The sequence below is a fragment of the Liolophura sinensis genome, chromosome 6 (assembly GCF_032854445.1).
Source record: "Liolophura sinensis isolate JHLJ2023 chromosome 6, CUHK_Ljap_v2, whole genome shotgun sequence".
Lineage (NCBI taxonomy): Eukaryota > Metazoa > Mollusca > Polyplacophora > Chitonida > Chitonidae > Liolophura > Liolophura sinensis.
In genome coordinates this window covers 19031273-19058551 of record NC_088300.1, presented here as the reverse complement: position 1 = coordinate 19058551, position 27279 = coordinate 19031273, and the positions used below count along the sequence as shown (strand labels likewise).

At 38.7% G+C, this 27279-nt stretch overlaps 1 protein-coding gene across 1 annotated transcript; it reads right to left on the bottom strand.

Moving 5' to 3' along the window:
* Positions 1-376: 376 nt before the first annotated feature.
* Positions 377-27279, bottom strand: LOC135467703 (protein PALS1-like). The gene is made up of 14 exons (XM_064745516.1): positions 27152-27279; positions 25670-25727; positions 9696-10820; positions 8258-8541; positions 7875-8024; positions 7319-7394; positions 6682-6767; positions 6175-6261; positions 5689-5891; positions 4862-4995; positions 3771-3932; positions 2970-3172; positions 2278-2388; positions 377-1944 (listed from the first exon to the last, which is right to left on the bottom strand). Exons 3-14 carry the CDS (start codon positions 10711-10713, stop codon positions 1765-1767), a joined length of 2694 nt encoding a protein of 897 aa, XP_064601586.1. The 5' UTR covers positions 10714-10820; positions 25670-25727; positions 27152-27279; the 3' UTR covers positions 377-1764.

The window sequence follows — 27279 nt, the reverse complement described above, 5'->3', positions numbered from 1 at the left end:
GAAGTGTGACCCTATACCCATACCTAAACAGCATACAGGACACCCCTCGCTCTGTATTCACTTACCTGGCCCAAATGCTTACATAATCATCTTTGCTATGTAAATGCCAACATTTCAATGCTTTCATTTCCATAATTCATTACAACGCCTCACACCTAGGTTACATTGCCCAAAGTTAATGATGCATGTCAAAACAGCACACACTGTTTGACCCTGGATGTTCAGAGTAACATATCATTTATATGTATGTATCTATGCTAGCCATCCTCAGATACCATGATATAAAACATGCCATATGGCCCTGCTAGACTACATGTAGGATAGTGCTTTACATTACTACTGTCAATGAGTAGTAATCCATGTACCCTTGTATAGAAATATGTACACATACCAGTTTGAGTAACTATCATAAACCTATTTACACGTACCTCCACAAAGTACTTGCATTAGACTATACAATGGACATTGTATTTCTTCTTAAGCACTAATCTTTTGGAGTAGAAAGGCCACTTAGCTTACATCAAAACATACTGTGTTACCTTATACGAAATTAAACATACTTGCATAATTTGAGTAGATATATAAGGTGATTACCTCTGTGCATTGACGCTTGGTTGTTGCTTTTGAACATCTTCAGTACAATCAGTAAACAATATTGGCAAAAGCATAAACATGCTAGTAATCTGCTAAGGAGAGTTCCATCAGCACTATTAATGCATTAATCTTCATTTTAAGCGTTTGACTCAGTTGGCAGTAATCTGGTAGAACTCAAAACTGAAATTTACCAGAATAAAAAGTGAAAATTTAAAACAGATTTTGAAAATTCATAGCCATCTACGCAATATTTAAAAATACTTGCTGGTAATCAGCTCCACAGAGATGATTTTACCACACAGTTTGTCTACTAATGAATAGTTGTCTGAAACTTCAACTTTAAAAAAGATCAAGGTTGCTGAGTTTTGGTCACAGCCTTCAATCTGCATATCCAAAAAGTCCTGCAAAAACTGGCATCAGCAGTATTTAGTTGCATTTCAGATCTATCAGAATCTGTAAGACTTTTGACAGGACTACATAATGTGCCTAAATGAACACTGTATGGGTATGTCGAAGGTGTCTGTTGCTTGTGGTATGGCATCATGTATGACGAAACTCTGAATCGAGTGTCAAGTGAAATTTTCACCTAACACACTGTTGTTATTTAAGCACTGCGAAATATTATTAGCAAGATTTAGAAACTGAAATGTAATAACCTCAACCTATGTTTTACTAGATTAGGCTTGCTGACATGGCTGCCTGAATGCTTTATCTATTATACAAAATAATACATTGTAATAAAGCTGTCGCACTCCATTAGTAGTGTTCATGACTTAACTATCACAATAATAATAAAGAGTGCTCAACTGTGTGATTACACCTGGCCAAATAGCCACTGGGTCAGGCAAGAAGTTACATCTCTCTACTGTGTTAGTCACATTTAAATCGTGCATTCCATCAAAAAAAAAATACAAATCATGCATAACAGAATTGTTCAGTCTGGTGTGATGAGTAAGAGTGAAAAAGGGAGAGCACCTCTGCAGTTAAAATAGAGTTCATGTGACCTCAGGCTGGGCCATCCAGACTTGTGTCCAGCATATATTTCTGTCAAACCTTTTCTAATATGTGGTTGGCTGATAGCACTTCAAGAATCACCTATCAATAAAGTAACACAGTCCAAACCAGCAAAGTTTTCTTGGAGTCCATTCCTTAGATAAGGGGAAGAACTCCTCACTTGTCCAGCCACACACGAGGCACCCACTGTGGCTCCACCTCCAGCCTGTTGATCTCTGCTAACAGCTCATCATAGGCCTTGTCCATATCAGAGTTGACCAGAATGTAATCAAAGTAGTGACCATAATTCTCCTCCATTTCTCGAGCCTTCTCTATAATTTCCTTCAGCTCTTCATCCTGTAAGATCAAAGTCAACAAGTTCAATTATAATTTCTTCACTACACTTCTCTACCTTCTCCAACAAAAAAAGAAAATTTTGCCACATCAACAAAACTTAATCCAATCTTAATCTTGCCTCAACAGAGTACATGCACAGGGCAAAACACATGAAACATGGGCCTTAGCGAGAGAGAACAGACATAAGATGCTGAGAATTATTACATTTATAGATGCACAGTGTATGTAAGATGTATATGTAGTCCAATCAAATGAAAGTTTACCCAAAAACTTGCATTACATGTCGATTCCAAACATTATGAGAACATTTAGCAGAACAGAGAATAAACTTACAGAGAGATTGCCTCCTAGTTTCTTTCTGATCAGTCGTAATTTCTCCAGGTTTGGCGGATACACAAAGATCACATAAGGTTTCAGATCTGAAGCCCTTAGTGTTCTCAGACACTGTCAAAACAGGAATATGGGAAATTAAGTCTTATATCTACACAGAGTCAACACAATATAATCACCCTTTGAACACAGACAACCATGTAGTTTGTAGAAAACAGGGACACAGAGTCATAATTGTAATTTAGACTTAGAAACATGAGTAAAACATGGCATACCACAATTCAGAGGTATATAACTAATTCACATATGCATACTAAAACAAGGGTTACGATGAGTACCAGGGCAGAAATCTCGTGGTTCTCAGAGATCCAAAATACAGAGTGGTCTACCAAGTGGCATTTAATCAACACAATGTGATCTAATTTCATCTGCATATTTCAGTTAGTAGCTGAACAGTTTGTTGCAGTCACATGTACATGCACAGCTCATTCACTGCATCATGTGACAACCCGGCAGAACTGCAATACACCAGAGTGGTTGGTCAAACTGTGAAGAGCAGCAGTATTACATGAAGCTGCTGCAGCATATGGAATCGCTTAGGACTGTCTGCCTAACGAAATGGCTGCTGTCCAGTTGAAAAAGGTTAAATGTGCAACATTTAATTATTCGAAAACGCTTAAAAAGCTTAGTCTTACCTCAGGATCGAGATTGAGGACACAGATCTTGCCAGCATTAACCACCTGTCGTATTGCCCCCAAACTCGTACCATAGAGATTCTTCTCATACTCCCCATGTTCAATAAATTTACCCCCAACGATGTCTGCCTCAAAGATCTGCCTAGGCACAAAGTAGTAATCTTTTCCATTGGTTTCCCCTTCCAGTAGAGGTCGACTTGTATCTAAACAACAACAAAATCACAAAAACATCGCATAAACATGTTAGATTTCTCTTTCTTTCAAACTTTAATCATTACTTTAAGCTGACGTATATGTACACCATTCATAAAAATTGGGTAATTCATATGTTTTAAGTCTAACTAATCTACCATTGTACAGAATTACACTGAATTCTTCTTCATTAGTCCCATCAGTTCCATAAATTATGCAGAAACAATGTTTTCTCATGGTCATGATGATGTAAATGTTTAAATTATAGTTTACGTGAAATCATGACTACGTATACAATGGCAGGCTGTTCTGTTATTTCCCTGAAGACTCCATCAAGTGGCCCTATTTGACCTACTGATTTTAATGGTTAATATGTCAGGGAGTGTAAACCAAAAATCACGAGCGTTTCAATTGCAAAGTTTCAAGATTGTAAACGATTGCTTCTCCATTGCAACGGCAACTTTCATACCGTTTCCAATTAAATTTAGCCACTGTAATTTTGACAAGTTCACGATTGGTCTTGATTGGATGAAAACTGTCTTGTGTTTAGGGTCAGAAATAAGCAAACGCACATACTTGATATCAATGACCAGAGAAAAAGCTACTCACGGGGGATAGCAGCGGCAAAGCGGTCAAAGTCAGACTCCATCAGCCGCTGTCGTAACTCATGACGACCCACATTAGGTGCACCAATCAAAACTATTGGTCGTTTGCGATTTGGCTGAGGGTAGTACTTAACAACCTCTTCGTACGTTTGGATTTCTGTAGCCTCTGTGTCGAGAAAAAAAAAATTACACATTTTACTACTAATGATTTCCCAACTTAAAATGCTCATTCTCAGAAGTGCTTGTGTACTCTCAGATGGACAGAATGACTCCCCAACTTACCAAAATGCTCATACTCAGAAAAGCTTGTGTACTCTCAGATGGACAGAATGACTCCCCAACTTACCAAAATGCTCATACTCAGAAAAGCTTGTGTACTCTCAGATGGAAAGAATGACTTCCCAACGTACCAAAATGCTCATACTCAGAAAAGCTTGTGTACTCTCAGATGAACAAAACGACTTCCCAGCTTACCAAAATGCTCATACTCAGAAAAGCTTGTGTACTCTCAGATGGACAGAATGACTCCCCAACGTACCAAAATGCTCATACTCAGAAAAGCTTGTGTACTCTCAGATGGACAGAATGACTCCCCAACTTACCAAAATGCTCATACTCAGAAAAGCTTGTGTACTCTCAGATGGACAGAATGACTCCCCAACTTACCAAAATGCTCATACTCAGAAAAGCTTGCATACTCTCAGATGGACAAAATGACTTCCCAACTTACCACAATGCTCATACTCCGAAAAGCTTGTGTACTCTCAGATGGAAAGAATGACTCCCCAACTTGCCAAAATGCTCATACTCAGAAAAGCTTGCGTACTCTCAGATGGACAAAATGACTTCCCAACTTACCACAATGCTCATACTCCGAAAAGCTTGCGTACTCTCAGATGGACAAAATGACTTCCCAACTTACCAAAATGCTCATACTCCGAAAAGCTTGCGTACTATCAGATGGACAGATTAACTTCCAAACTTACCAAAATGTTCATACTCAGAAAAGGCCAGAATGATTCCGAACTTACCAAAATGTGTATCCTAAGAAAAGCTTGGGTACTCTCAGAAGGCCAAAATGATTTCGCAACTTACCATCAGTTGGACCTCCAGTGTACAGAGCCTTCTTTTTCTTCTTCTTATCGGTTTTCTTTCCACAGGCACATTTCCTGGCTTTTTTCTCATTCTCCCGACTGTCCCCTACAACAGTCTGCCTCATGGCCTCTCTCCTGTAACATCAATCAACCATTACAAACATTGATCAATAGGTACTTGACAGACTCTCTTGGCCAAAGAGTTTTGATATCAACTTTAAACCTTTTGTAATTCATGAATTATTCAAATGCTTCAAACCATTACCCATAGAGCTACGTTTGGCTTCTAAATATAAATCAGCCATAAGAACATCTAACTAACCTTTAAGGAAATAAGAAATGGTCAGTTTATACATCTTAATATGCAGCTCAAGATTTGTCTTAACATTTTAAAGTATAATAAAGGTTCGTATGTCTCTTCTTAGGGCCTAAAATTGGCTTTGAAGTACAGTTTTATAAGGCCTCCCTGTCACACATGAAATTAAGGAACTAAATTGTGACATCAAAACAACTCTGGGCACAAAGTTGGTCCCACGTCCCCAGCAAGATCATAGATGACGTCACTTCTGAAAATTTCTGACCATTGATGGAAATATACAAAAAAATTGAGGGGATATTAAGACAAATAAAATATGTATCAAAAACTGAAAATCTGTTTGTTTGTTTTTTTTTTTGTTTTGTTTTTTGCAATCAACTTTCTTCATCCTCCCTTATAGAATTCCTATTCATGTATCCTTTAAGGTGAAAACAAAAAACACCTTACAATCTAGCGATATTATATTATCCTCATAAACATGATACTTGTCATGGACGTATACGGTCACTCACTGTTCCTGGAATGTCCTGCTGGGGATGAGCCCTGCCAGGGTGTGCTGCTCCTCCTCTCCCTCCCTGTATGCCTGCCACCAGTTACAGTCCTCCTGATTGATAACATGTAAAACATCACCCTTCATGAACGAGATGCCCAGCTCACGACAAGGAATGTAGATGTCCTCCTCAGGGTCGTAGTTGAAGTGGGCCTTTACGTGCATCTGTATCGCAATAATGGTGAAATAGTCTTAGTATTATATGGGTTCTTTATTCCATGTACATCATTGCTGGTTGTTAAAGCCTTACACTCAAGAAGTACTGCTTTGTAAAGCAGATATCAACTTCCTAGATTGGACACACACAGAAAAACACACTACCACTGAAAGATCACATAAGAATGCTTTTTCATGAGAGGAATTCATGCATACCAACTATTACAGAAATGATGTTACAATTATTCGTTTGTATCACTTAAAACACAAGCTTCAGAACTACAGATCTTACCACACTCCCTGTCAGGGGTTGATGAGCCCCATTCATCTGGGTGGAGTTGGGGATGATCATGAATGTAATGGTTCCTGACATATTAGCCTGAAACAGAAATAGTGAGAATTGATGACCTCGTTCATCCTGTCATGTGTGAATCATCTTGTAACATAACATAGACACAGATACAGCACAGATGCAAAACAATATACCATCCATATTTCACAGCCAACTACACTTAAAACAAACTTTATTTATGTGATTGGTGTTTATGCAATAGTCAAGAATAATTCACTTGTACGAACAGCATTATTACAAACATTTACACATGCTTACACACGTACCAACAATACACATAGCAAACACAAATTAACGGGAATATTAATTTGTCCCATTTCACAGATGAAATATAGTTTTTCCTTGAACATTGAAAAATGTTTACATTTTTAATACAATTTCACCGAAAACCTTTTAATGGTACCCGATAATTTTAATAGCAAATCAAAATATGAAGAGAAAACCAACCAGCATGTCGGAGACCTCATTGATACTCTTGCCTCTCATGTCAATACCATTTATCTCAAGAATCTCATCGCCTTCATGTAGTAAACCTGAAACGAAGAAATGGGAGTCATTCAAAGTTCTCAACCATCCACTACTACAATGGTACATGCATCTCAAATATTGGTTAATAAAGCTCACCTGCTCCAAGACAGAGAGGTTGCACATTTGTCTTGAGGCAATGAAACATCTAGCACCAGATTTCTATTTTAAGAAATGACTCTTATATATAAATGTATAATAAATGTTTCAGAAATACAGTCTTTTCTACAGTACATAAAAGTTTCTTGTAAAACATCTTATACACACAAAATTCATGGAAAAAAATATTCCAAGCCAAGTTTATTATTTTATTAAACTGTATATCAGGAATATGCAACTGACAAATCATAAGCAGTATTGTAGCAAATAGGTCAACCAATGTCCCATACATTGGTTACAAATGTTTAATCTTTCTGTGACTTCATGATGTCACAACTGCTTTGACCGGGAATGAAATGAAAACTAATGTTGTCATGAGAAGGGGTGGTGGGACATCAGATATGTTGGATCCATCCATACATTTTGCCCCTGTGGGGGACGTGTTGATAAAATGACGTACCACTTTTTTCGGCTGTTCCTCCCTTGACTATCCTACCAATGATGACATTCTCTCCCTCATTTCTCACTGTGGCTCCCTGTAAACATAGCACAGCAGTAATGAGAGCTTGATCCCAACAGCACATGTACCAAACATCATACAGCATATAATAGTAGAAAACTTTAACAGCCAGTATATCATTTATTTGATTGGTGTTTTACGCTGTACTGAAGAATATTTCACTTATATGATAGCGACCAGCATAAAGGTGGGAGCAATCCGGACAGAGTCAGGGGGAAGAACATGACCATCTGCAGGTTACTGTCAGCCCTTCCCATGAATGGCCAGAGAGAAGCCAGCAGGAGCTGGACTGGAACTCACACAAATAGTATTGGTGAGAGGTTCCTTCGTCACTGTGCCTCGCTAGCATGCTAACCACCTCAGTCAACATGGTCTTTGGCATACATGTAAAATTGTCAACCACTTCTATGTTTCAAAATTACACAACATACTTACACATCATGTGCATAGTCAAACATAGATTTATACACATTACGAAGACATTTGTCTTATATACCAGAGGTTCATTGGTTTTCTCCAGGTGTACAATTTTCACGGTCTCCTCCCCATACTGTGTCAGGGGGTAGTTCATGAAGTCATCTTCAGGCAAGGACTCGCCCCCTGGGGCCTCCAACACTGCAATCCGGTCCTGTGCTAACATTAGATTCTGTAAAGGCAGAAAAACAAATTCTTGCTCACCCACATGTACCTTGGACTACTGGTTTTTAATTTATTGTCACAAAAATACAACAATGATGCTGTCATGACTTCAAGAACTTGTCCAATTTGATCGAACAACACATTTTTTTTTAATATATTATCAAGTTGGTAAACTGAGGATAGGACAATGACCTGATTCAAGTAAAGTATACATGTCAACATAGAACCTTGATTACTCACTGCAAAATTATGGTCCTGGAGAATGGCTTTGAGTTCTTGTGCGTCACGTGAAGATGAGGAGTGCAGCACTGTGATTACATCCCCCACCGTCTCCCTCGCACGGTTAGACTCGGCCCTCAGGGGAGGCGACTGAGACGTCGCAGAGATCACCTTCTGATGGACCTCGACTGCATTCTGAAACTGCTGGTTCTGGAATAATCGTGAAATTACAGCTATGTCTTCCTCATTCCCTGGATAGGTGTTGGCTTTCAGGTGATTCAGTGCAGCAAACATATCATCAACACCTGGAACAGAAACGAGAAACAACACTTGTCAGTTTTGTTCGACTTCAAGCAAACCACATGGCTGTGTGTAAAACAGATACAATTATCAACACATGCATAATGTCATATAGAGAGTTTCAAATAACATAATACAAGTTCCTGCCGCAAGCTGTACTGGAGATAACTCCATAAACTTACTGAACGATCTTCCAGGTAGGTACAATGCTTGACTTGGAATGCTGAAAGGCATCTCTTAGAACTGATCTGTTTCAGGGGTTAAGAATAATGCTTGACATTTACATGGTTACACAACTGGAAAAATCTTTGACCAGGTAACCATTCTCAGGAATTTCAAGAAGTTGACAACCAAACTTACATTAAGCTGTCAGTAATACACATCCACGCATGTAGTTCTCACACCTGCTAGCCACCTTTATATACATGTACATGTACAAGTAGCTGTTATATAATCTCACTGTCTCACTGTGTTACGACTGATTTTCTATATATACCTGTAATAACTCGTTCAGAAGATATGTGTAGATATTCTGATAACACACATATTATCCCAAATGCATGTATGACATCATTAGTACAGTCATAACAGCTCTTACCATAATGTTACACACAAACCTATAATGTATCTAACATAAAAAAAAAACACATCACCTTAGAAGAACATTATGATATATTAAAAAAAAAAAATTCCATGATGAAAACCACTTTTAAAGCTGTCTGTCATCTACCTGCACACTGTATAGATGTGTTATCTACTGAAAGAGAATGAGTACACATATCTGAGGCCTACATGTACATTAGATGTACTGTATATAATTCTCTCGATACACTATAAACTCTTGATCATAGTCATTTCATCTACATACATGAGGTTGGTCAAGACCTGCACGTACAATGTACAGCATAATCTTAAAGTGAAAAGTTTATTTACCAGCACCCAATCATACTGAAAACATGCACGTATAGTATGTAAATATCTTTCTCCGTACAAGTATGTGTCAAAAAGCCGTGAACACAATGACAGCCTGTGCATCCATTTTGTCATGGTTTGTGGTATGTCAACTCATACAATGTACTTTGAGCATGAAAACACTTATAAAATTCCACAAAACCTGGCAGAATGCGCTAGCAATCAGCCACACACCCATATGTCTTACCAATGTTTTTCACCATGTATCCCTGGTCCTCCTTCTGTCCACGTATAGGTAAGGTGGCATGGCCATCCACATCTGCTTCTCTACCTAAACTAATTGAGTCTTCATCAAATGCATCATTCACCACACCTACAGGTGGCCGCTTACTTGACTCTAAAGCCTGCAGCTTTTTAGAGCCTCGTAAAGAAGTCCGTAAGAATTCTTGTTCGGTCATGACACGGCTCTCCTCCTCTCGCCGTTTGCGGAGCTCCTCCTGGTGGCGGTGCAGCCGCTCCAGCTGATCTGCTGTCACTTTGGGCTGCATGTTGCTTGCAGGCATCGTGTAGCTATAGGCATCCGTGAGTTGCTCACTCCAGGAGCTGTCCTGCGAATCATAGTATTCATGAGAGTTAGGCACTCGAGACATGGTGTGGGCAGCCTGAGGAGTGGAAGGAGGTGGGTACTTGGGCGGTGCTTTAGACGCCCCAACAAACGACTCTGGGCAATCCACGGCCATTTCTCTATGAGGGCCCGCATCCTCAGGCATCATGTCCTCCCTGTTCACCACGTCATACTCTGCCTCATAGCCTTCCACATAAGGGCCTTGGAGCCCATTTGAATCAGTGGAGTCAAAAGAACCAGTGACTCCATGAACCTGGAAGTCTCCAGAGTCCAGGCTACTACCTGCTGATTTTGACACTCTGTTCTTCCTTTTCAGTTTATCTCCCTTGGAGGGACTCTCCCTTTCCTTTACCGCATTCATATCTGGCTGTTCGCTTCCATGATCGCTCAGGCTAGAACTTGCAGGGTTTGGGTATACACCTGGGTCAGTTTGAGAAGACCCCGAACTCGCCTCTACGTAACTACCTAAATCGGACTCAGGCAGACCACCTGGGTGGAGATCTGACGGGACTGGGTAACTGGGTGCAGGCCGCTCTGGCAACACCTCAGACTGCGACGTGTAGATGTGATTGATCTCCACTTGGCTCTGATTAGCCGGATTCTCGTCAGTGACATTACATTCCCTGGGGACTTTGGTCATGTCCACCGCCTTGATCTCCCGGAGGCTGGTAAACTGTTCCAGTCGCTCGTGGGCCTCTTCATCTACTACTATCACGTATGCTTCCTTCACATTGGATAGGTTAGCCCCTGTAACAGACAAACAGACAGACAGATAAGCTCAGTACTCACTCTGTACAGTGAGGTCAATTTATTCAACCTATTTGATTGGTTTAGTGCCTGACAAACTTCTTGACTTAAAGCCACAGCTGAGAGCAGAATCTGGGCATTTGCAATCTCACTGGTCAGGGATTTCACAAAATACCTACGTGTAAATGTATGTTAGAGTATTGTAGAGAAGAGGCACAAATAAAAAAAAAAACCACACCTTCCCGCCACAATATGGCTGAGATATTGCGGAGGTGGCGTTAAGCCATAATCACTCATTCATTCATTCACAAAAAATACCAGTAAAATACTGAAACTCCCAAGACTTATCTGAAACAGGCATAGTAAGGCTGACACCATATGTTGTAGCATATTATGCTAAAATACATGTGTTCCTTGATGCATTGGGAGGTCCAAGACAAGAACTACCCAGAAACAATGATGTCCAGTTTACTATCAATAGATTTCAAGACACAGAGACAGGTATACTAAGAGACTGGACATACAAATACATCAACCTACTTTAAATCGTCAACCTTTATGACCTCCACTTTTTTCAGAGGAATTCATGCATACAATTATCATGAAAATAACTCTTAAAAATGATTTGTTTGTGTCACCAAAGATGCATGTTTCATGTGAAACTGTGCAAATTATTTCTCTACACCCCATACTTTTCTCAGAATGCTTCAAACTTGTGGTTACAGAGGTCGTTGAATTAATGAAATTTGCCATGTTGATGTAACCTCCACATACTGTGTGAAAATTTTTGGAAATAATTGCAGTTTTATAAGGCAGTTAATAACATTTTGTCCTCAAATTTCTACCTCCTTCACTCGGTAAACAAGATGCCTACGGTTGTGATCACATTAAAACATGGTGGTAACATTTAACATGCTAATAATGCAATATGAGGTACAGCTGAGTGCATCAAACATAAACGTACGTGTATTTGCAGTCCTCTGCACCATTAATAGAGCACAAGCAACACCAGACAAAACTTTCTTAATTACGTTCTTATGCATCACTGAGGAATTATGAGGCATGTCAACACTATTAGTCTTGTCAAAGGTGAAACAAGACAGTGGGAAGCAGGTAGGACTGTGAAGGAGGGTTGGCATGTGTGGGTTGGAGAAAGGGGGGGAGGGACAGCAGAAACAAGTATGCCTTGACATTTACTGTCTTGAAAGTGTCCCAGTGGAATTGTTCCTGGACAAACAGCACAATTACACACAAGTACTGTAGACTTTAGACTGTTACGTCACAGGCCTGGGATACAGCCCTAGGAGGAGTACTGATACAGAGACAGAACAATGGACGCTTACATCTGTAACCTTTAAATAAAATGTCAACCAACTGAAGGATGCATGAACAGGAAATTAAGCCATGGTCCTTGAGGATCAAGTCAATATTTCACACCTTTCCTAACAATATACTAACAAAAGGCTATATTCATAAATGATATAAATATCAATATACTAACTATTAAAAAACAAAAACAAAAAGAACAACGACTAAACAAAACAGATCAATTCCTGTCTCCTCCCTATCCTCGCAAGGTACAGGGGCAAAATTTTAAGACTTTGTATGATGCATAGTTTTGGGTATGGGAAGTTGAAATTTGGAAACATTTATCTTAAAACAATGATGAGTGGGACAAAATTTTAATTCCTAAAGCGTCAAAAGAAGCTTTCAGATCGTATTTCACAGATGGTCTTAAGTCTGAAATGGCTGTGCGCAATCCGCCCCAGATAATGGAATACAGTAACATATATATCCTGAAAACCAATTCTTCATCTTGTGTTCTGAGGTGATAATGTAGACTAGTAAAGTCATTCACATAAAATAGTTGCATAAACACCTTTTAGCATATTCAGAGGAATTGAGGTAGTTCTCATCTTCTTTATAGAAACACAGTGATCCTAGTGATACATAGGGTGATTTGTCTTGAGAAGTTGAGCAGTTTGGGGTTACACCATTTTGGGGATCACTTCTACATGTGTTTAAATTGTCACACATCAAGGCAACTTTGATATAACTGCACATTCCCTGTTACTATTGGGAATGTACATGTGATTAATTTATTCATTTAATTGATTAGTGTTTTATGTCATACTCAAAAATATTCACTTAATATATGAAAGCAGCTAGCATTATCATTCGAGGAAACTGGGCTAAGCTTGGGGGGAAACCCACAACCATGAATGTACATGTGAACTCTGACCGTTTAGCCAATCTGTTACACCAACAAACACTATGTACTTGTATCAAAGATTAAAAGACCTGTGTCAGTGTAAGAGAAAACAAACTTTGACATACATGTACAGACATGCACAAGATTAACAAGCTATGACATAGAGACAAATGGCCCATCATATACATCAAGGAGACATACAGAAACAAATAACCTCTTCAATCAAAAAGAAAAAAATGTGTTATTTAAACAGGACACCTTTTATGACCTGGATGTAGATGAAAAACCTACAAATGTGCAAACAGTTAAAGACACCTGTTTATTACTGCTATTTCTGTATGGTACAGAAAGAAAAAAAAGAAACATGAACAGCCTTATGACAAAGTCACAATGTTTGTTTCCATAGATAACATCAAAGCATATGCTGTAGCTGTATATGTGATATGCTTAAATGTGCTACAGCATTAACACTGATTTAACTACAGAAAACCCCCTATGTAATGGAGCATGTGTTTGGCTGCCCAGGTCTATCATATTATACTGCCAGATAACCAGAGCCCATTAAATCCAAGGCATTAGCTCACACAAACAAGTCCTAAATAGTCCAGTTCTAAGGAGGCCAATGTTTTCTTACCCAGGTCTTAATGATAAGACAATAGTGAGTGAGCCAAGCTGGGGTGTGGGGCAGCAGGGTTACAGAGATGGGGATTGTTATACAGGCTGCGCCTGACATCTCCAGGCCGACATAAACTTAACATTTGTTGCGAGATCCACAGGTCTTCAGGTCAATACAAACCTCACATTCATTGTGTGATTCATATGTCTTCAGGCCAATACTACCACACTTGTTGTGAGACCCCCAGGTCTTCCGGGCAATACAACCTCACATTTGCTGTGTGATCCACAGGTTTTCAGGCCAATACAAACATCACATTTGTTGTGTGATCCACAGATCTTTAGGCCAATACTAACATCACATTTGTTGTGTGATTCACAGGTCTTCAGGCCAACACAACCTCACATCTGCTTTGTGATCCACAGGGTTTCAGGCCAATACAAACATCACATTTGTTGTGTGATCCACAGGTCTTTAGGCCAATACTAACATCACATTTGTTGTGTGATCCACAGGTCTTTAGGCCAATACTAACATCACATTTGTTGTGTGATCCACAGGTCTTCAGGTCAATACTAACAACACATTTGTTGTGTGATCCACAGGTCTTCAGGCCAATACTAACATCACATTTGTTGTGTGATCCACAGGTCTTTAGGCCAATACTAACATCACATTTGTTGTGTGATCCAGACATTAGTGCAGCACCAGTATACAACAGCAGCGCTCTCATGATGCATGTAATTCAGAGGTTCTGACAGCCAATTATTTTTGGTACCTTCAGGTAGAATTCTGGCAAATAATAACCTCATATCTATTACACATCTGAACCTTTACTGAGATAGTCAGTTATCAGGTGCCTGGAAGCAAAGGTAGAATTTGGACCAATGCATTAAAAGAAATTATTCACAGGTCCAGGACAAACAGTTACAATCAGTTACAATGTACGCCACAGGGATATTAGACTGACAATGTTGTATTACAAGGAAGTAATGAACAGACAGCCTATCTGTACCAGACAACAAACAGTTTAATTAATTTTTCTTTTTCCAATATAAACACACAGTGACAAAGAGAATTACCAATCCACAGGACACTGGGAATAATCATCAACATATACTTGTATTTCACACAAACACAGACACGCACAAACACTTGGCTATGATAAACAACTTAAACTTTCAACCACAAAATGCACTTTCAGGGGCAAACAAGTGTTGTATTATTTTTTTGCTCAAACACACATATTCGTAAGTAGAATAAACTTTAAATCACCTTTCTAAGATCAATATAACTTCCTGAATTAGATAAGTTACAGTGATATCACTTATATACAGTGACATAAGTGAAGAGATACATTACCAAGGTAAATGCACTTGGTGTAGCATTGCAACAGCTTTGTAAGGCAGGCCCATAATGACCAGTAATGCCATAAACTAAAATGTACAATGCACAAGACTGGATACATGTACTGCACCTTTAAATGCCTAATGCTGGCCTGGCTATGATTTGTGGATGTTATGACATGTACAGTCTGACAAAGAGGATATGATTCTGTCCAGGGCAAGGCAGAGAGTTAAGGCCTTGTATCCAGCTCCAAAGCTGGGGGCTTAGGCAAGAGAATCCTCACAGGCTTGTCAGACCAGCCTGGCATCACAGTCTCTAACAAAAGCCTGGTTCTGTTTGCCTCCAGCTAATTTGCCCTCATTCTGTCCTCGTTAAGGAAGTCTGAGGTAAAGACAGCCCCACAAACCCTCTTGAGCCAGTTGATACTTTCCAGACTATGGATATAACAGTGCCTGGATAACATGTCCACATGACCCCCAACCTGTGTCTGTGAATCTAATTTGTTAATTTGCTAATTTGTGAACCACGCTTACGGGCGAAAGGTAACAAAATCCCCCATCCAAAACTTAATGATATAAAGACTGGAAATAATACTCAAATTTAAATTATATATCACAAATTCTGCATTCACAAGGTGCAACATATGAAATACTTGGCACACATATTTCTCTCATTTGCTCACCATTCCACTCTAAAGCTTGAAGAAAAACACACACCTGTTGGATATTTGAACAGCAGTTGCAAATTTTATCTAAAAACCAACTCTGAATGATCCTGTTCAAACAGCTGTGTGTGATCTGTTTCGTGCAAGACATTTAATTAGCCAGCTACAAGTTAGCTATGCTGAATACTTTACAGTTAGGTATTTATAAAGTATTAGCTACAAGCCCACTAGTCTTCTGCATGCTTCCTGGCAATCTAAAAACTCACACCATCCCTTTTGCTTTGAGTATGGAAACATTTACAGTCTTTGACGGCAGTTGCGTCATGGATCAAAGAAAATAATTAACCAGGTATAAACAGACATACCATTGGCACCTTGCCCAGGGTGGGTAAGGGCAGTGGGGGGAAGGTACCCTCTGCCCCGCCCACCTACCACCACAAACATGGCCATGCTGGAGCTGTCAGGATGAGGAATCTGTCTCTGGTCTATGCTAGCTAACCCTGCATCCTGTCTCTGACTGTACGCACCATACAACACCAACTCAACACTCAGGTTATCTGATCTTCACTGACCTCGTTCACACCCATTGTTTAAGGTCCATAGCTTTATATCAGCTCTCAAATTTCACTTCATTTCCAGAGCTTCAGTTAATTATGTACATGTAGAGGAAGGATTAACTCTCCCTTCTGAAGAGCAAGAACAGCAGTCAGGACAATACCCTAATTCTTCTAACGTTTGGGACACCTGATCTGCTCTTTTTAGCCTGTATACAGGTACTTGATGAAGGGATATTTAGTTTCTTTCTTTTTTGTGTAGTTAGTTCATCTAATGAACAGCACATTCATATCTTCACTGTTCCAAAAAACTGGGAAACAAATGTCTTTCTAAAAATTAGAAGAAATAGGGTATTAAAATAAATGTACATGAAGAGTGTAAATCAACATTGCCATTCAATATATATCCCATTAATCTACACGGCTAATCATACTGTTTAAAATTATTTAAAAATATGACATATTTAATTCCAGGAATTAATTATGTTATATGTTCCTTCAGCCAATAAAAATTAATGAGTGTGAGATATTAACACAAAGTAAGTCATAATGTTTGAAAAAAGAAGAAACAATGCTGGGCAATCTACATGTACCCCATTCAAGGTGCAGCATATAATAACACGGTATATTAAAGAGGCAGTATACATATATTTATGTAAACCCCCACCTAAAGAATACGAACATGTACAAGTAATTAAGTGGAAAGACAACATACGATAACAACACACTGTATAGCCTCTAATTAACTTCAGGATTTTCCATTATGCCATAAAATGTGTATGATAGGGAAATGGTCATAAAACAGGTATGAGTCAGAATAGTTTTTTTTACCAGTTAACATGTACAGTATGACGTCGGGATATAATTATACCATCCCTTTACATGACCACTATCATACTGTTAGGTAAAGCTCATTTTAAAAGTCTTACCGTAAGAGGTTGTTAGCCTACAGCTTGCTAGAACTGAACACAAGCACAAGTCACCTGTGCCATTCCTTAAACCAGCAGATCATTAACACCTGTCTCGTTAAGGCTCTGATCACCAATGACATGAGCAGGTGTGAAACCATCCGTTACACAGGTAAACAGATCTGCCATAAGACCGCAAAAGACGTTAGCTAAAGGTCATCGTAATGAGTGGATCTTTGTTGACTGGATTCCTCAGACTAGTGTCTCGGAGTGTCTACATGCCATCAGCTATTGAGTCCTGACAGGTGTGAATTTCCATGGACAACATAATGGTCTCCATAACAATGCTTGAGAAATGAACCCTACCTCAGTTACTTTATACATGATGTTCCTTGTATGTGAAGTGAAAGATGAACCAGGCATACAGATGCTTCACACTTCACAGCAGATTATAAATGTAAGGTTGAAGAAGATGAATCATGGAACATGTATGCCATATACATTCATAAAGAGAGTAAAAAAAAATAACTGAAGTCACATGAACTGCACTGATCTTACATCTAGCTTATCCTCACCACAAATATGTGATGCATAAAGACAGCGCATAACCTTACAAAATTGTTCAATGTGCTAATATTATTCACATAAATACTCAGAGACAGATCTCACTCTACTGTAAACATATGGTATCTGTTATCTGTTACGAGTTTATTATCCAACACATGTCAACTACACTGTAAAGTTTAAGGTAATTACTCTTTAGAAAGTTCAAGAATAAAACACAATAAATGAGAAATACATTATCATGGTTCAGTTTTCTGCTAGAACAGCCCTTATTAGTTAAAATTTACCCATACATAACCATAACCTCTGCTTCTAACTGACAAACTGATGGACATTTAACATTCATCACCTTAAAGAACTTCATCATCCTCATTAAGTAAATGTACATTTACACTGTATCAACCATTACGAAGCATTACTAGGCTAATTAAACAAAATGGGTCATCAACTCAACTGCTGTTATTAAAGCAGACATGAGAGACAAGCCAGAATATGTGGCATATCTACACAGGCCTAACCACATATAATGAACAAGTGCACCTACACTGTGCATGTATTGGATTCCACATTACAATAGCAAATACATGACAACCCCAAAAGTGAGAAATATGCAGGAAGTTCACATCATCTAGCATGTTTATTAAAGCCTACACATGCAACCTACTGTACAGGTATTTTATTATATCAATGTGTTATGAGTTATGAACTGTGTATATATGATGTACCAGTTGTGTACTGTTGTCAGTTTTGTTCTATGCTCATTCATGCTGTACAAAATGAACATTCATATATGTACTTGTATTGTATCAGGAAACAGTTGTGTAATTACAACAAGAGTACTCAATAAGCCCAATCGGAGTTTCACGAATACACAGATATCAGCCAGACAGGAAGGGGCTCTCGCAAACTACCGCAGCTTAAAGACATGATTTTACGTGATATGTATTCAGTCTAACAACTACTGTTAAATAACGTCTTTTCTCTACATTAATTTGCCAGAGCCCCGTTCCTGTCTCGCTGATATCTGCATGAACTCACGAGACCCCTAAAATTCCCACTTGGCTTAAAGACATAGTAAATGACTAAACTAAAGACGAAATCTGGTCAGAGTAAGATTCTATCAGTATGTACAATGGCATGATAAATGTTGGCCTCTAAAGTTCTGCATTTTATTAGCCAACAATGTACAATGCTTAGAAGACAATGAACAACCTTACATGTGTAAATGAACATCTACAAATGTGCACATTTATATATACATTACACATGACATTATGTCACCCGAACTAACTTAATAAACGATGTGTTAAAAGAGAAAACAAAAAAAAGTGATTACAGAGTGCATTGTATCCCGAGCTGATACTCATGTTGAATGGCTCAGCCTGACATAGCTGGAATTGTTCCCCCCATCATGCCCATCAAGGTGGACTATCCTGCCAACCCACAGCTATGACTCATCCCCTGAACAAAACTTGTATGTATCTGTACACAGAACTTTGTGCCCAGGTGGGCTGCATAGGTAACAGTACAGCCCCATGACAACAACAGGTGTGCATACTACATGTACTCTCACACCCACAGTTAAATACACAACACAGCACATTATCAAAGAAACATAATATAACAAAGCACTAGCCTACACAATAACAAAGGGAAACAACCACACACATGAAATCATACAATGAACAAATGGAGCTCAGAAACCACTCACATGTACATGCATACATGTGAGCATACACAATAACACAGGGAAACAACAACTTATATCCATAGGCATACAGAATAACTTAGGAAGTCAGCCATTTACTTGCACAGGCACACAGAATAACAAAGGAAGTAAACCACTTACACGCATATCCATACAGTATAGCAAAGGAAGTCAGCCACTTACGTGCATAAGCATATAGAATAACAAAGGAAGTCAACGACTTACATGCATAGGCGCACAGAATAACACAGGAAGTCAACCACTTGCATAGGCATATAGAATAGCGAAAAAGTCAACCACTTACATGCTTAGACATACAGAATAACTAAGGATATCAACCACTTTCATGCATATGCACACACAATAACAAAGGGGCATACATAATTTATGTAGCACATGACTGACAGACTGGTCACAAACACATGCAGTCAATGTACTGTAAGCATACACAATAACACAGGTCACCAACACCCACATTTAAAACGCATGTACATTTTCATAATAACAAAACTAACACGAAGTTGGTCATTCAATGTAACATGTACATGTACTACAAAATACACAACACTGCAACACATTCTGAAATGTTCATACATACATGCACACATGTAAACTACAAGTATGTATAAAATGATCTATTTATTTCATCAGTGTTTCACGTCATACTTAACTGACAAGAATATTTCACTTAAGGTTATAGTACGAGGCAGCCAGAATTATGGTGGGAAGAAACCAGGCAGAACACTGGGGAATCCCACAGGTACCTTTCCCATATATAGATCAACAAGTCATTGTGTTTTGCTAGCATGCTAACCACTCAGCCATGGAGGTGCCCCAAATACCGTACAACCTTTAAAACCTTTTAAATCTCTAAAGCACATTTTTCAGTGCTGATGCATAAAACTGATACAAAAATGAAGATAAAATGACCTGCTGGTGTCACCAAAGATGCAAGCTTCATAAAACTGCAAAGTTATTTCTTTACACCCCATAGTTCTCTTAGAATGTTTACAACATATTGGTCACAAAGGCGGTTGAAAAAAACTGAGGAATTAGGGTAAATTACAAGCACTGTATAAACACTTGAATCTATTTCTGTGCAACTGCAAAACTGCTGAACTCAAATACCCCTGGTACACATATGTGTACATGAAAGATTTCAACAATTTTTAATTACACTCTGCTGTTTGTTCAAGTGCACAAAAAAATTCAAAGCAACATTTTTTCATCTGCATCCAGCCAACCAGATTTATGCTGTATGATTATTGTGACACTGTAATCATCATCATGTAAGCAGCAAAGATATCTGCATGTCCCTGAAACAAGGATTTCTTTCTGCTTGTGAATTTTAATCTCTGTCTAGATTTAAGTAAATAAGAACAAGATAACAGAGTGCTAATATAGAAAAGAAAACAACAACAAGAAAAACAGCCAAGCATTAAGAATGTGAAGCTATCAAAGTAATACAAAAGAAATGACCTAGAACTTACTACTTGTGACAAAAAACTGGTCATACATGTATAAAAGCCTGAACACAAATTTTTCAAGCATCCTATATATCTACACAGGTAAACGTCCAGTATGAATGTATGTACAGTGTATGTGCACAATTATTATACGTAGGACTGAAAATGTTATGAAGTGTTAATAAAATGATGCATTCACAAAGTCGTTAGTAAGACCTATCCACATACCTCCCAGCTTCCAAGTTTGTTCCAAAAGTGTGTTATACGTACATGAACTTGTGTTATAAATGTACGCACATTTTTTTCGCAAACTTTACTAAACCTACAGATATCTGGCCGATGACTATTATTTGGCCCTAGGCCACAGTTTTGTACATTGCCATGCGATATCCATTAAAACTACAACCTAGTCTCATGAACAAGGATGTGTGCATCATGTATGTGTGTCCTAAACATGTACTTACTAAATACACATGGAACATGCGGTATTCAATTACACCGTACTGACAGAAAGCCACAGGATTTTGATTTATTTGATTGGTGTTTTACGCCGTACTCAAGAATATTTCACTTATACGACAGCGGCTAGCATCATTTCCAGAGGAAACAAGGCAGAGCCCGGGGCAAACCCAAACTTGCATAGTTTGATTGATTACCAATTATTCTGATACTTACTTACTATCACATTCCTACCTGAACTTTTGCCAGGTGCTTTGTACACACATACAGAAAGAAATCATTTTAAAACTACAGTCGTGTCAAGAAATCCAAAGCCCCAATAAGTTGCCTTTGCTTGCAAAATCCTAGCTGTGGCTCTTACAATATTTCCGTGGGAAATGAATTGCACTGATAGAGCAGTACAAACAGTTTTAATGTCCCACTTGAAATGCACACAAACTCAACCAACCATACATGCACGAGAGAATGGTGTAGGTGTCACATGTTAAGAATCTCCTCTTCATGATTTCTAAAATGAGTACACAAGCACAATGAACCACTTACTGTATGAATCTGAAGAGTACATATGCAGACAGTCTACGGACTGTTATTTGTAGTTCAAAGCCATACAAGTTCATGTAACTTAAATGCGATGTTTACTCACAGGAAGAAGTGCAGTATTAAAGACCTGCAAATTCTATTGGTTAAAAAAAAATATATATATACTGGCTATGAGAGACACTTTCACCATTCTTCGGTCCTTGTGTTTCATCTACATGTTCATGCATATAAATGTCTCTTATCACCCAAACATTTAATTAATATCCTTTCTCGAGGTAAAGGTGTGAAAAGAATTTTCCGTTCATTCAGATTTTTTCCCACCACAATGTATTCACAGTGGGACAAATATAGCCACATCTATGTCAGATCTTACGCATAATATGCAAGCAAACTGCACACTGAAAAAGAACTTTTTAATATGCACATGTACAGTGTATAGGGCTATAAATTTAGATGGCTCCAACCTGTAAATGTATTACTATGTCAACTTGTAACTTTCATTAGTAGGAAGTGTGGTGCAATCCAGGCATGGAAAGAAATTGACCCTAAGACATCAGTTGGTGTGTGAATGTATTTACATGCATAAGCAAGAAATCAATGCAGCACTTTCATTTTCAAAGTAAATCTACAGATGCCAGTGGTTTGCAGAGTAGCATTTATTATGTGACCTATGTGTACATTTAGTATCCAGGAAAGAAAAAATCTATTTCAATCCTGTACCTATTTTTAAAAAAAAAAAAAAAAAAGACATTCATGGTCTTAATACCTCGAAAAATGTTACGAAGTTACTGGATCTATGTAACAATGGCATGTGAAACTGTAAATGTGCCACACGTGCCAGTATAGCTACTGGGTTGGCTTAACCCTACTGGACTATGGCCAACTTTATGTCACACATTGTGATAGCTATATGTATTTGGCTAGGTGGACAGGCCTATATTGGGACACAGTTCTCAGCTGACCAAACAGCCCTGGACATTCATGTACACACATGCATACACATTTACTGCTGCAGATAAATTGAGATCTACATGGAGTATCATGTAGATCTACATGCAATCCACATGGAGTATGTGGAGCCCTAAAAAATTATGGCACATGGCAAAGCTTGTGAACAGCTGCTCACTGTGACTTACTGATGACAGGTCATTCACCGGTCTGAACATGCACTCTCAGAGATACATTTGGTCATGAAGTAATCAAGTACACATATGTACAGATCAGTGGTAGCAGGTGACCAGGTTGTGGCAGAGGTACATGTTCCTCATCATCATACTAGCCACATACATGATAGGGTCAGGTGAGAGTCAGTGCACCCCATACAACCATCAGCCCTTATTCAGGTCATACTCACAGGTGAACTGGAACACAACCACTCGGATCGTCTACCTGGTCAATGCCAACAGCTCGTCCCTGGCCTTGCCATTATCATTCCTGTCAGCCATTGTAGCCATTAAATCATCTTCCTACATGTAATTGTGTGTTTACACCGTATGCCTTCTAGTTAGTTTACAGCTATGGTCCAAGCGGAAAGAGATCAAAGGGGATACAGCAACACCATACACACTCTCAATGCACTGGACACAATTCCAAAGTGTCCATGACAATTCACTTCAAGCACTGCCAGTCAACAATCATGCTCTAATCAGTACATTCACTTAAAATCAACCACAGATATCATAATCAGGTTAAGGAACCTATTAACATGTATGTCTGCTCTCACCGCCTGCAGGCTCTTGCTGACAATTAGTCATTAATGATGCTCACACAACCATTTGCTCAGTCTGACCTCTCATGAAGACACTTGTCTTCCACCAATATCGTGTGTATATCTGAACACTACTCACGGGAAAGTTCATCAGTAACTTGCCAAAGATCGGTCACTCTGGTTTCCTCTATCTATGAAACTGACCACCACTGTATATCAAAATATTCTTAAATATGGAATGAAGCAAGAATCAAATGAATTAACAAATTTTATTTCTCGAAAACATCAATTTGCGCCCTGACTTGCATGACATCAGTGATTTACGGAATATGTCTTCTTGTACCCTAATTCCTCAACCTTTTTACATATGACAGAGCAACTTTCCGTGCTTTTTATACATATTTTTAAGTTCATTTTGGAGACTAAACTACAATGGTTGGGCTGGCCAATCTCAGGGTTTCTTAAAAGGCATAATTTTATCAGTCGACACAGAATAATGCCTGCATTTCACACATGAGAAAGGGTTGAAGAATTACTGTGTACAGTGTATCTGTGTTATACAACGTAGATTTACATGTTATGCAAATATACATATGCACACCTAATTATGGCCACTAGAAGTCTGATGAATTTGTGTATTGTTAAAAATGGAAAATAATCGCTTACACAGCTTTATTACATATTTGTCAGACAACATGAATAAAGTGTTTAGTACTAAAAATAGTGTATTACATGCCTTAAGATTGTAACAAGATATCTTTGTAACATGTAAATCAGTTTATCAGTCATAACACCTAATTAACTACAGAAATCTACCTTCTGTGTCCATTGGAACTACAACCCTGAAAAAGTGTACTACGAAAAACCTGTATACATGTAGTATAGGTAAGTGGTGCATGTACTTGAATGTTCGGAACTTCTGACAATGGGCTAGGTGTAAACCTGTAAGCCGAGTCCGTCTATGATAAGCATATATAGGAAAGTCAGTATTAGATACATTTTAATTAGTATGACATGAAAGGTGCCTGGGGCAAGTGTCCTAAAACAAGGCCCTATTGACAAGGCTGACTGAGGTGATATACAGGCAATCACCCCCTGCTACATGTTAAGCTCCCAGGTGCAAGGTGAATACTTCAGCTAACTCTGCCCACAGCTCTGAACAAACCCAACAACCAGTCCAAGTGAGAAGTATGTGTAAGGGCTAACTAGGGCCCCTTCAGAGACACTGACCACTGAATTTAAACAAACACACTGGGTCACTTCAACCAAGGTACAGGGATGGACTCTTGACCTGTGGAAGTGTTATATGCATAGCACCTCAATGTAGCGAAATTCTTTAAGGTTAGTGGTGTATCACACCTAAAATCATCAGTCATCATCCGTGTAATGGTATTAATCAATCATTAAAACTAGGTCTGCCATACAGATACACTGTGAAATTCCCCCTCTCCCATTCCCACTTTCTTAAATACAATGGAGTACAACAATATCATGTTTCCCTAGGCTAATGATTATGCTTAGGCATTCACAAAAAAGATACATTTCTGCTTCCCCCAAATCCACAGACAGTGTACTAGTGATCTATTCCTAGCTGTTCAAATGACCTATAAACTGTGTTACGGTGTGAAATAATGTTATTGGATACAAAACTGTGGTATTTTCAGTAAAATGGTAGACCAACTGTACAACAGTCACAATGATATTGTTTCAATGTCACTCTGATACCTGTATGCAATGTATTTATAGCTGGCAAAGCATGTCACAACAAAAAGTTCACAGATTAACTGTGGGTAAATGTATACATGCTGAACCAACATGCATCTGCAGCGTATATTGTTTACCAAATGTAGGCCATGTCCTATGAATGTCAACTACCACAAACAGTACATACAGGTACACATATGCAAACAATAAGGCAATAAATCACTCGACAAACTCCTTCAATAGGGGTGGAAGGGTCACCTCTCACTGCCTAAGTGAGCTTTGAGTGACAAGTGATGCCTCATACAGTATACATGAAATAAAACCCAATGGGATCCTAGATCCATGTATTAAAACATAATATGAAACAAGCTTGAAATGATATGAAGCAGATAAGCCTACCTGCACTTTTTGAAGTCTTCCGCTTTGCTCGCAAGCAAATTGTCCTCGACTTGATGGACTAAAGAAGAAATGTAAAGAAAAATGTACCAATAAAATTTATTTCTTTGCTTGGTGTTTAAGAGGTGGATACTACCAGCCTATAAAGTGAGCTCTTGAAAATCTACGTCAATGACTACAGCTACCTTAAATGTACTAGGTAAGATCATCCTCAGTTAAAAAATATAGGAGGATTATTCACTCAAACAATAAGGTAAGTTCAAGACTGGGATAGGCAATAAAAACTGACTTTGACAGATATATCATATTCTGAGTTTATTTATTTATTTATTTATTTGATAAATAAATTACGGTGTTTTACGCCGTACTCAAGAATATTTCACTTATATGATGGCGGCCAGCATTATGGTGGTAGGAAACCGGGCAGAGCCTGCGGGAAACAATCAACCATCCACAGGTTGCTGTCAGACCTGCCCACCTACCACCGGAGAGGAAGCCAGCATGAGCTGGACTTGAACTCACAGCGACTCCTGGGTCATTACACACTAATCACACCAATTAACACACCAATCTACATTCATAATTCATAAATTGTTATACCTGGTAGTTAATAAACCGTTGTTTTGATTCCTTATTTTCTGTCACTGTCAGCAGGTTATTTTAAGCTTTCGCGTTGACAGACAGATGTGTACTCAATCTAGCAACTACTTTAAAATTACATCTTTTATCTGTGTTAGCCTGCCAGAGCTTTCACCTCTATCGCTGATATCTGCGTGAGCTCATGAGACCCAAATGGGCTTATTGTTCTGCTGCTAGCACTCAGTTTTCAAAAACATTATGACAAGAAAAAAGGAATCAAGTGTCACTGGTCCAATGAGACAATCCATCAGTCAGTGATATATAACTCTAGTGAGGATGATCTCAAAGACCAAAAAGTAACACAATTCACAAACATTTATATAAGTCAGCGGTATTATGTAAGAATCAAGAACTATTTCAACGAGATATACATGTAGCTACTGTTCAACTATAGTTTTGCAGGACTGCCTCTTCACATTTGGTATGGTGTAAATGAAGAGGGCATGTCAGCGTCACTAGGCCCCTACACTGCCACGGCGCAGAGTCGTGTATTCAGTTGTACTTGTGTTTAGTGTGCCTTGACATAGTGACAGCTACAGCAATACAACAACAGTGGTTACATCTGGCGAAACTGTTCAAAACACAACAACATGTCGGTTGTATGTTTGCAGTAAATGAAGATGTAAAAGCAGGATTCATTGGCAGTAAAAAAAAAAATATATAAAATGCGTGTCTCGTGAGAAAGCGCTTATTCGAATCACAAAGTCATCGATGACTGCACCCAGGAAATGAAAAGTTACAAGAGTCGCTCGGCCACGGGGACCTTCTCGGGAGAGTTTTTGAAGAGTTGAAACTTGGATTGAACTTTTAACTACCATCACCGGGACCGATCACACATATACATACCTAATCCAGGCGTTCAAATTCCTAGTCTCTAAATTGGCATCGTCGACAACCTGTAGTCCACCAAAACATGTGGCTTTTGTTAACCCACTTGCCCCAAAACAATCACCCAGTTATGCGCGAAATTCAAC